The following is an 11,486-nucleotide window of genomic DNA, read 5'->3' as shown; positions in this document are numbered from 1 at the left end:
GCTCGGGATATGGGCCTGGGCGAGCGTCGCGTCCAGGTATGGGGACGTCTGGATGTGGCGCCAGAGCGGCGAGATTGGCCTGCGCAGGGCTATCTCCTCCGAGCCCGAGACCTTGGAATTGGGCGGCGACCTTGGCATCAAGCTCTTGTGGTACTGCGACAAGAGCAATGTGTTGGTGTTCACCACGGCTGCCTTGGGCAGCTTCGCCCTCGATCTCGATACCGGCCGTGCCGACTCGCTCGGCAACATCTTGCAGTGCAAGTCGGAATTCTGTGCCAAGAATGCTTGCATATGGTGGAGGGCTTGCCCGTATGAGATCGACTGCCTACCTTGCTGGATCACTCCAAAATGATTTTTTTCTTCTTCTTTTGCGTGATTGCTACGGACTGGCCAGCAAGCTCCGAGCAGCGCCGACACACACACACACTATTTACTGTTCACGCACTGTTCTGACCCGATTTGTCTTTTTTACCGAGAGCTACTCAGATGTCCAGATGAGTTGAAATTTGGAGCGGACCTCACACGGCAAAATATCTATCACACAAAAAAAATTGAATTTTTTTGAATTTCTCAAGTATTTATTTTGATTTTTTTCTGAGCGGGAGCAGATGAGCCTGGGCACCGAATTGGATATCCGGCTAATTAGTTCTTTCTTTCGGGTAAAAACTTGTACTACCTCCGTTCAGGATTGTTGTCACTGAAATGGATGTATCTAGACATATTTCAATGCTAGATGCATCCGTTTGAGCGATAATTAATTTCGGAAGGAGGGTACTCAACTCATAATAGTCTTATACAGTCATCAGCAGCTAGCTGGACAGTTTCTCAGGTCCAGAACCAATCCATGTGACGATGGTTTTTCTTTCGATATGCGCAAATTTAGCTAAACTGCCACTAACTCTATTTTAGGAACGAGAAATATGAGTAATACAAGAATCATGAAGACTCAAAAGATGTCTAATTTCTATAACTAGCGACGAATAAACTAATCTATCAACTTCTTTAGCTTAAACCATCTTGACTGCCATAATTGAGTCCATCTCCTTAGCAACTAGAAGATCACTTCTCTGCAAGGAAAAGGAAAGACCATCTATGCATGCACACGACTCCGCTTCAAGAGCACCATGCCTGCTCCAGCAGTATCATCATCGGAAAATGAGCCATCACAATTAACTTTGACCCAGCCTGAACAAGGAGGACGCCAAGTATCCAAAGATCGATCAGGACAATCCGTCCGAATGTATGAGACGGGTTTGAAGCTGTAGATGCTCTTACAGAGACAAATCCATGTCGAAACACTCGTCACTCATCCTCCCATCATTTGACATCATGAGGGGGAGGGGTGGTTGGCCGTCGAGGTGGCGTAGCTATTCGGTGCCTCTGTTTGTACTGAACAAATTGTTTTTTGAGGGAACTGTACTGAACAATGTTTGATTTTGGTTTCTCAAAAAAAAGTATTTGATTTTGGTTTATAATGGAGCAGCGGTGTTTTTTATCAGAAAGGGAAAAAAGTGGTTGGTGCGTTCTGGTCCGGTCCGGCGCTCCCTCTCCGTTTCGGACCCAAGCCATCACAGCTCGGCTCTATATATGTCTACCGGTGGGTGCTTGTACCTCTCTGTACGTGTAAACTCTCGCGGCATCCGCTGCCTGTCGTTCCGAGAGGCCGAGAGAGTACACAAGTCACGCCTCGCCATCCCGTCCCACGATCCACGGTCGCCAGCGATGAACCAACCAGCGAAGTCCATGTTGTCGCCGACGTCAATCCCGCCGTGGTCTGAGCTTCCCGAGGAGCTCCTAGGCCTTATCATCGACCGCCTCCCCGGCTCCTCCGGTGACCGCGGTCTGCTATCCGCGGCGTGGTCTAAGGTTCGGCGGTTTCTTCTCTCCATGGCCTCTCCCCGCGCCCAGTTCCAGGAGGCGTGCCGTCCTTGTCGGCACTCGGCCTCGGCCGACTGCGCTCGGTTCCGGGCGGTGTGCCGTTCATGGAAGACGGCGCTACGCGAGCACATGCGGGTTCCGGCGCCTCGGCAGGTGCCCTGGATCGTCTTGTCGGATGGCTACTTGTTGACGCCCGACGGCACCGATCTCCTGTACCGGCTGCCCTCTTTGCCCGAGGATGCAACGTGCATCGGCTCCACGGATGAATGGCTCGCCATCGACTGCATCGGCGCCGGGAACCAGCATAGTTACTCCATGCACAATCCTTTCTCCGGCACGACGGTGCCGCTCCACGAGCTGCAGAATATCATCCGCGAGCGTTCCAAGTTTTTCAAGATCCACAAGGTGCTCATGCGGTCGACCCCTGATGACGTCATCGCTGTCCTGACCAACAACTGGAATTACCCACTCATCTTAATCCGGCCAGGAAAAGGGGCGTGGACACCCAAGCCACGAACGCCTCCCTATGTGTACATAATCGACATTGCCTTTCTCGGAGATGAACTTTATGGCATCACCCAGGCCTATGACCTTGTCTCCCTCAGTATCGCCTTCGATAGCAATGGGATACCCGGTGTTGCTGGCATTGATCGTGTCATCATGCATATAGAGGATTATGATTTTCATTTTCATGTGTGGGATGACAATGAAGACGACGGTGAGTATGAGCGCAAGATGGCCACGAATCCTGAGGCGAGTGAAGATGATGATGACAGGCATGCCGTTTACGAACTGAGGAAGAGCACTGGAGATAGCATGATTATGGACGCCGTACATTGGTGGGACGATGAGGAGGTGCCCCACGAACCCAAGGATCTCGTCACCGTAAGCTGGCACCTTGTGGAGTCGTGTGGAAAGCTACTCATGGTGATGCGTCAATTGCAAATACCTGAATATACCATGAAGTTCACTCGCAAGGTGGAAGTATTCGAAGCGAAGGTCAATGCAGACGGGTGGTTGCCAGTTACTAATGGGCTTGATGGCCAGGCACTTTTTATCAGCAGGCGCTTTTGCAAATCTATTCCTGCTCATGGGGAGATAGAAGCGGATGTTATCTATTTTGTCGACACGGGCGATATGTTCAACATGAGATCTCAAACCATGGGCCCACCAACGAGGGCCATTGATCATCGTTCCTCGACTTGGATATTTTTCTCAGAGCTGGTGGTTTAAGAATTATTTACATCACAATATAAGATTAGATGTAAAGGCAGCATGATGTGCTGGGCTTGGGGACATGTAAATTGTTTCTCTTACTTCAGATCTTCTAGGCTATGTCAAACTAATGAATCCTACCACGTTGATTTTACGGTTTTGCTTTTCATTCGACTGATTACAATTCGGCTTCAGTCAAATTTTATAGCCATTTGATCTTGCGTTGTGATCTCGATCGATGGAGGATGTCTGTTTTTCCTATCGGGCCGATTACTTATTCCAGTAGCTATTTACCGCCCGTTATGTCGCGGGTATCTTTTTTGCCTTTATATTATAAGTTTCATTTCCGGACGCTTCACTTGGTGCCAAGTAGCCATTGTACAACGGGGAGAGAGGAGGTGAGGGGGAGCGGGATATTCTCTCGGGGTTTTTGTTGCAACTTCCATGGCGATTTCGAGTACGAGGTTCCACTCCATTCGTGATTGCTGACTTTTGCTTTGCTCCCGTTGTGGATTGAACAACTGACGTACTATTTGTCGTTGTTGGCTGCTCTAGCTTGTTCTTTGATTAGTGACGTTCTTCCTTTTTCTACATCTTTTCGTTCCAATTTTACTTTGTTTGCCTTCCCCAACTCCCCAATCATAGCTCTGTGTTCATGTTTATGAAATATTCGTGTTTTATAGCTTAGCAAATGGATTTTTTGGCCCCTGGTGGAGGAGCGACAAAGGTGGATGCGCTGGACGCGAGGTCGCAGCCGCCGGACAGGCGTGACGGAGTTGGATGGGGTATAGAGATAAACAGATGCTTCATATGCAGCAACTATTGTATACTCTCTTATACGCTCAGCATAAAGCAATTTTGCTTGCTCTGTTGTATCTTGATGTTGCTCTCCTTTGTTTGTGTGTTGTGCTATTGCGGTACAGATAGAAGATACAATGAGAGAGATGGAGATGAATTGCTAGATTTTTGTGCTGTTGTAATTGCTATTTTTCTGGTTATGGCTTATTGTTTGTTGGTTATTGTTGCAGATTTTTAAAATTGTGTCTGTGTTTTGGCTTGTGTCCACCTCATATCAAGATCCAAAACATGAAGTGTTTTTTTCCTAGGCCCTAGCGGCGGCTAGGTTACACCTTCCCACCAAGTAACACCGACGAGTCCGTGGATTCGCCTCCCCTCTAACCCGCCGCTCCGGCAGCCAGCGGTGGGGAGGTGACTTCCAGTGCCTCGGCTCCCACTACTCGTTTAAGTTAGGGTTTTAGTCGCGGGGGGGGGGGGGGGGGCAGCGTTCAGGCAGATGGAGGCGCTTCTCCTATGAGTTAGTCTTTCGGGTTCCGATCCTCCTTGAGTTCGCCTGCCTTTACAGAACCAACAGAGCTCCAGTGTAAATTCCCTTCCTCTATGGCACGGTGAAGTTAGGGTTCCTCGCGTGTGCGACGGCGAGATACAATGTCAGATACTTCAGATCGATTCAAGGGTTCAACGACGGTGACAACGGCCCCAGGGCGCTACTCCTTAGGGATAGTGCACGAAGACTTGCCGATTGTCATTGACAATGTGAGGCTGACTCCAACAGGGGAGTGGCAACAGTGGCGTGTCGGCGGCTCGTTCTGACGATGGTAGTGGTTGTTCGGTGATCCAGAGGCATCGATGCAATTTTTATTATATTTTGGGTGCTTTATACTTCTTGTGAACTTTTTTTGATAAATTTGAATGTTTTCTTCTGCAAAAGGTGCTCATGTATTTCTGATCTTTTTTGCGGTAATTTCAGTGGTTCTCTAACGAAATAGGCTCTCGCCTGTTTTATAGATAAATCACGGATACGTCTCTAACGTGTCTATAGCTTTTGATTGTTAAATGCTATTATATTATCACTTTATATGCTTTCTATGTCATTTTATATTATTTTTATACGTCTCTAACATCTCTCACCCCATTTTACATGCCTTTTATGCCATGTCGACGAATATTCAGTGTATAGGTTGTGATACAGTTGGTCTTGTAAGTTGTAATTAGCGGTAGGTTAGTTCTTTGAGTCGGACATGTGTAACCCGAGACTATTATATATATATAGTCACCACGGGTAGCCAAATAGACTAGACATAAGTTATAGGCTAAGATAGAAATCACAAGAGGGATAGCCCAGGCATCCGTGACAGGGATGGCCGGACCCGCTGTGGCGGTCGGAGCACTGTCTCGTGGCCTTGGAGGCTAATCGTAGATTGTATCATGTGATTTGGTACATGGGGAGGTGTGCCTGTAGTCATGTTGCGAAGATGTAGCCATGTTGGTGAGTCTCGTTAACAAATCTAGGTGTCATTGCTCGTGCTTGTGTGATTGTTTGTCCTGGACGGATCGACGATGTCCTCGCAAGGTATGGTCAGTAGATTGAAAGAAACTTGTATCTAGTGTTTTTTTTTACTTTCAGTTTCAGAAATATTACCACCACAACCGAAATCACAGAAACACTGTGAGTTTTAGTGTTTTTAGTTTGCATTTTGCCGAGAGGGCTGAAACATTCACCTGAAATTCAACAAAATATTTGGAAACTTTAAAAATATCTGAATTCCTGTGTATTGCTAAAATTGATAAAATGTTGTCCAAAAGGTAAATATTTCGGTGTCCACTAAAATTACTTGAATTCATCGACGTTTCACTTAAAGTGAAAACCAACTATACTTCAACTAGTGGTATGGTTCCACTGGCTCTTCCGAATAGATATTGGTCCCCTAAAAAATAAACAATAGATGTTGCTGTAGCAAGGTGTCATGAATACACAATGAATCAGTCTTGAAATAAACATCTTGAGGATACAAGACACGTAGGAGACTTGAGCCAAGCATCAATTTATTTCTTCTGCCATCATCCTGTCATGAGATCGCACCTTAAAGACTTAGTACAAAGACACGCATATGTACGTATCATAAGAGGGATCATGTATATCTATTGGACAGTGATGGCTATCTTCATGCCATTCTCACAGTGTAAAGGAGTTTTCACATAACATATGAAGAAGAATCTGCCACTGCTGGTGACCTTAATGTGGTCATTGCCGGAGCGGTAGGTCGGCGATGGGCGAGAGACCGTGCATGCGTTGTAGTCTTCTTCTGAGACCTGCACCACGTTGTGTGCAATTGCCTTGTACTTGAACACTGCATGCATCAGTATTAGTTACAAACACAAGATTACATATCAGAATTAAAAATAGCTAATCACTTGATTTAGAGTTCTCACCAAGCACATCGCCGACCTTGATTGGCTTGTCGTCCCCCCAATTGGAGATGCTGAAGAACCATCCGTCCTGGCGACCGACGATCCATTCCTTGCTGTGGACGACGGTGGTCGCGCAAAAAATAGCCAGAAGCAGCACTAGAAGGGTGGGTACCATGGTTCCTCGTGCCATCAATGGTGTTTCCCTCGACTTGTTCTCGTTACCGCAGATCACAAGAACAACAAAATGAAACAGTAGTCGATTCCTCAATTGATTGCTTGCATTCGGTGAAGGACGTCTCCTTATCATATATACAGGCCTCATCGGCTAGTAGTATTTTATGAGTATTGTTCCTAATGAGGTAATTCTTAATGTTCTCAAATAAATAGTGATGATAATATTCCTTCAAATGAGACGAATCCGATGTGCAATATTAATTTGTAGACTATCAAATCCTATCAATGCAAATGGATGAGGATGCATTTTATTTCCTTCTTGAAGATAGAGTGAATTTTTTTTACATGTGTTAATTGTATGTCAAATATTTATGTATACTAGTAGTATTTAATGATATATTTATAGTAACCCAAAATTTGGAATGCAGAAATATCTTTAGTACACAGAGGTTGCTAAGGTCGACATTTAAAACGTGCTAACAAAGGATGGTCGGAAACCATGAGTTGCAATTGTGTACCCAAATCAGTTGACATTGACATAAAGATTCTAATAAATGGAGTTTGAATAACGTGTCGGGTTCATATAAGAATTTTATACTAGGGTAGTTTGGAATGTTGGGAATAAAAATATAGATTAACTTTATTTTAAATTATTATATGATTTTTCCCTCCTTGAATGGTGAAATATGCCACATAGTTTTACCGTCAACCAGTTGAGCACTTGTAAGGAACAAAATACAGATTCACTCAAGAAAGATCAATCAACATTTATACCATCTCATCATGTAGCAGTGCTAACGAAGAATAATTGCTTTATACTCCCTCCGTCCGGAAATACTTGTCATCAAAATGAATAAAACGGAATGTATCTAGATTTTTAGTTCTAGATACATCCCTTTTTGTCCATTTTGATGACAAGTTTTTTCGGACGGAGGGAGTAGATCCTTATCTGAGTTATGGTTCTAAGATGCATGTGCAAGTGCGAACTAAGTGTAGCTCAGATGATCAGGTTTCTTGTGATGAAACCAACCCACCAAGCTTCAAGTCTACTGTTCATATTTTTCTGAATTTATTTCAAATTTTTCAATGATATTCATTCAGTGGTAGAGGACATTCTAGTCAACTATGGGATGTCTATGATGAATTTTTCAAACTTAACATGTTGTGCCGACTCACTATCTTGAGATGGAGTGCTCATAGGATAGGGCTCCCGAAATAAATTTATATGGACTACTTGGACCATTGCGTACATGGGCTGAAAGCATGAAGTCTATAATGGGCTTGTCCATTCGTACTATAAACAACTGTAGATCCAGAATCTCCGCTCACTCCACTCACGAGCAATGAGCAGCGAACTGCCGCCGCCGCCGGCGACTGCGCCAGCGAAACCTCCGTTGATCCCCGCTGCCGCCGCCGCCGCCACCACCACCACCACCCTCGCCACCGCTGGCGACGGAACCACAACCATATCCTCGCTCGGCCAAGACCAGCTCCTCGAGATCTTCCTCCGGCTGCCGAACCTGCCGGCCCTCGTCCGCGCCGCGCTCACCTGCCGCTCGTGGCTCGGCGCCGTCCGCTCCTCCCGGCGCTTCCGCCGCCTCTTCCGCGCCCTCCACCCGGCGCCCCTCCTCGGGATCTTTCTCGAGGTCGACAACACCACCGCCCCCTCCTTCGCCCCCCTGCGCCGCTCAGATCCGGACGTCTCCGCCGCCCTCCGCCGCGGCGACTTCTTCCTCACCTCCCTCCCGCCGGACGACGGCGCGCGCACGTGCTGGACCGTCACGGACTGCCGCGACGGCTACATCCTCATGTGGAACTCGCTCTGGGCCGTGGCCGTGGTGAATCCCATGACCTGGGCTGCGGACATCATCTCGCTGCCCGACGATGTCGCGGTCGGGAGCCTCACCGGCTTCGTTTTCCTTGGCTTCCATCTGCTGTGTCCCGAGGAGAGCTCCAGGTCGTTCGGCGTGGTCTGCGTCGGCGCCGACGTGTCTAGGGTTCGCGCCGCCGTCTTCTCGTCGGCGACGAGGGATTGGGTCGTCCACCCGTGGGTGGAAATCGGCGGTGAGTACGGCCTAAATTACGGTGCTGGGGCGCTGGTGAATGGCTCTGTTTACTGCCCTTTCTATGAGGACAGACGTGTGATTAGGATAAACACAGCCACCATGGATGTCTCCTCTCTGGATCTGCCCTCATTACCCTCATGGATAATTGATTACGGGCAGGTCGATTTCATCGTTGGGGACACTAAGGATGGAGAGCTCTGCATGCTATATGCATCTGATGATTTTCACCTCCATGTTTGGATCCGTGGTGTGGACGGTGATGGAATTGGGGTTTGGGTGCAGCAGCTCATACCCTCTTTGAGCGCACAGATTGAGCGGACAACCGGGGAATCGGAGGGCAAACTCAGAGTTGTGCAAGCTAGGTCTGGATGTGTGTACTTGTACATGACATGCATAACCCCTGCTGGCAGACAACGCAGCTGGTTATTCTACCATTCATTGGGGACCACGGAGATTGAGTTACTGATCCATGGGACATTTCATGACCGTGCCTATCCGTATATTATGGCCTGGCCTCCGTGTTTGATTGGTGATGATGAGGGCACTGGGCATGAAGTTGAAGGTTCTCACTGAAATCTGCAGCTGTTCGTCGTATGCGGAAATGAATGTAAAGTTGTCAGTATGAATTTACAATTATTAGTTACTTTGTTGATGCAAAATAAGTATCTAGTTGGCATTGAAATCTGGAAGATAGTGCCTTTGTATATTAAGTAATGGTTATGCTCATACAAACCTTTAGGTGCTTTAAGACTATTGCTACAAATCTGGAGATAATGAATCTTGTTGTAGATTGGATTTTCATCTGTTGTAACTTTCTATGGAATACTGCTATGGTATCTTTGCTTCTAAGTCCCATTGCTTAATTTGTGTCTACCGTTTGTGTTCTTTATTTACAGAGAGAAAAACACAGGACTGCTAGTTCTGGGAAGTAATCATAATAAACTCTGAATGAAATGAACTTTCGGACATGCATATGTGATTCTAACAAGGATCCCGTCATAAACTTGTTCTTTTCGCTGTAAAATCTCTTTGTCTTTTAGGTTGCAAATTTTATTTTATTTCAACCTTTGTTGTTCTTTGTTGCGTGCACAGCTAATAATATAAATCAGCTTTTAAGTGCTTAATTATTTTTTAGTATGTTCCCGACCTAACTTTAGTGGTGATATAGTTACTTGCTACTCCCTCTGTAAGGAAATATAGTTGTATTCCAGTTCACAATGTTAGGCAGTTGGTCCCTTGCTTGACTGGACATCGACGAGTTTAGAAAAATAGTTATTTGCCTTAATTCTGCATCTGGTGTAGCTCGGCGGTACTGTCTTGCTCTTACCTGCAATTTACGTCCAGTTCTTAAAATGGTCGTATAAGAGATCACATTGTTGCAAGAAAACTGAATTTGAAAATGTCAAGTGTCAACTATGTTCCAGTTTCTTCAGAGTATAAATCACCTTATTGCAAGAAATTTGTTGCGTTTTTCAATTGGTTGTTTAGAAGAGTAGAATCGCACAAGTTGCATCCTAAAGCATTGCACCAAAAGGGTAGGATTTGCACAAGATTAACATGTCGCTTTGGTGTAGACTAACACACTGCTTTTGTGACAGCAGCAGCAGCAGCAGCAGCAGGGGAGATTTACGTGTAAGCTGCAAGGTTGTCGTGCTCGGTGTCGAACGCATTCATGTTGACTGATCATGGAAAGTTGGGAATCAAATCATGCATTTGATTTGATTGGTTTGTATGAAGAATGTATTGCCAGATTGTCTCAGGTAGTGAGTGGTCAATGCTTAGATGATATAGTGAGCCTGCTGCTTTGCCAAATATCATGAATCGTGTAATCTACTGTCGTTTCAGAACATTCGGTTATATAGCAAGTTCAAGCTTCAGTATGTTGTTTTCAAATAGAACATTTTTTGGCAAAGATTTCAGAATGGTACACAGACGGGTTCAGGGGAATAGTGATTTCACTTGCAGAGATGTGAATTTGAGGGAATTCTCACCTATGAATCTGTGATATTCAGATACGTCGAACTTATTGGCGCGATACAGGAGTTTAATGAGTTTTATGGAGGTTTGCATATTTTTTGTTTCCATCTGCTGCATACTTTGTGTGGAACACTGCTATGTTGCATTGGCAGCTATGGCTCATTGAATCTTTGAACATTCATGTGTGCTTTTAACAAGAATCTTTGAACATGCATGTGTGCTTTTTAACAAGAATCCCTTCACACATATTATTGTTTTACTAGCAAGATCTGCTAACTTGAGGCAACAACTTCCTTGTGACTTCTTATACTTGTATTTCTGGTGGCTTTTGTTGTGACTAGTTCTAATTTTCATTTCAGCAGTTGATTGACGCATTGGTGGAATAGATATCAAGCTATCTTGGAAGTTATAGCAAAAATTGAGTTAAATGGAATTCTAAACATGTATCCGTGCTTCTAACAGGAATTCTAAATATACCATTTACTAGCAAGAATTGTGAATTGTCATCTTTGTATTGCAGAAGCTCTTGAATTCTTTAGCATGAGTTTCTTCAAGTTTGGTTGTTCCTGCTGCACATGCCCAGCTAATATCATGATTTAGCTTGTACCGAGTGCTTGACTAGTAAAATTCGAATATCATGATTTAGCTTGTACCAAGTGCTCTTGCCGAGGCTTATTGGTGACTTGTCATACTCCCTCCAGTCCGAATTAATTATTGACGCTAAGTCGGTACAACTTTGTACTAAAGTTATACCAAGTCAGCGTCAATTAATTTGGATCGGATGTGGTACTTGTATTTGGTGGCTTTTCATTTTTTTTCCGCATCTGTATGTATATGTAGATATCTTTAGGGATGAAATCCATGCCATGTGTTGTGACAGATATGTATTTACAAGAATTGTTTTATTTCCCCCTCAAGTAGGTAGTTTTGAGGTGCTATACTGTTTGTACTGCTTTGCTGACCAGC

General features: G+C 45.2%; 3 protein-coding genes across 6 annotated transcripts; 2 read left to right on the top strand and 1 right to left on the bottom strand.

Moving 5' to 3' along the window:
* Positions 1-1,722: 1,722 nt before the first annotated feature.
* On the top strand, positions 1,723-3,111 carry LOC147983070 (uncharacterized). The gene has a single exon (XM_087540630.1). The coding sequence runs from the start codon at positions 1,723-1,725 to the stop codon at positions 3,109-3,111; it is 1,389 nt and encodes a 462-aa protein (XP_087396756.1).
* Positions 3,112-5,920: 2,809 nt separating this feature from the next.
* On the bottom strand, positions 5,921-6,566 carry LOC125540713 (basic blue protein-like). Its single transcript, XM_048704294.2, has 2 exons — positions 6,325-6,566; positions 5,921-6,242 (listed from the first exon to the last, which is right to left on the bottom strand). Exons 1-2 carry the CDS (start codon positions 6,491-6,493, stop codon positions 6,034-6,036), a joined length of 378 nt encoding a protein of 125 aa, XP_048560251.1. The 5' UTR covers positions 6,494-6,566; the 3' UTR covers positions 5,921-6,033.
* A 1,208-nt stretch (positions 6,567-7,774) lies between these two features.
* Positions 7,775-10,517, top strand: LOC147983069 (uncharacterized). 4 transcript variants are annotated; one of them, XM_087542824.1, is made up of 2 exons: positions 7,775-9,150; positions 10,151-10,517. In XM_087542824.1, exon 1 carries the CDS (start codon positions 7,821-7,823, stop codon positions 9,114-9,116), a length of 1,296 nt encoding a protein of 431 aa, XP_087398950.1. In that variant the 5' UTR covers positions 7,775-7,820; the 3' UTR covers positions 9,117-9,150; positions 10,151-10,517. The 4 variants fall into 4 exon arrangements, with proteins under 4 accessions (XP_087398950.1, XP_087398949.1, XP_087398948.1 ...); XM_087542823.1 differs by having other exon boundaries at positions 10,145-10,517; XM_087542822.1 differs by having other exon boundaries at positions 7,775-9,162.
* The last annotated feature ends 969 nt before the right edge of the window (positions 10,518-11,486 follow it).

Source organism: Triticum urartu, chromosome 2A (genome assembly GCF_056163025.1).
Source record: "Triticum urartu cultivar PI428250 chromosome 2A, HENAU_Tu73, whole genome shotgun sequence".
Taxonomy (NCBI): Eukaryota; Viridiplantae; Streptophyta; class Magnoliopsida; order Poales; family Poaceae; genus Triticum; species Triticum urartu.
Note: the sequence above shows the minus strand (reverse complement) of the source record. Positions and strands in the feature narration are given on the sequence as shown.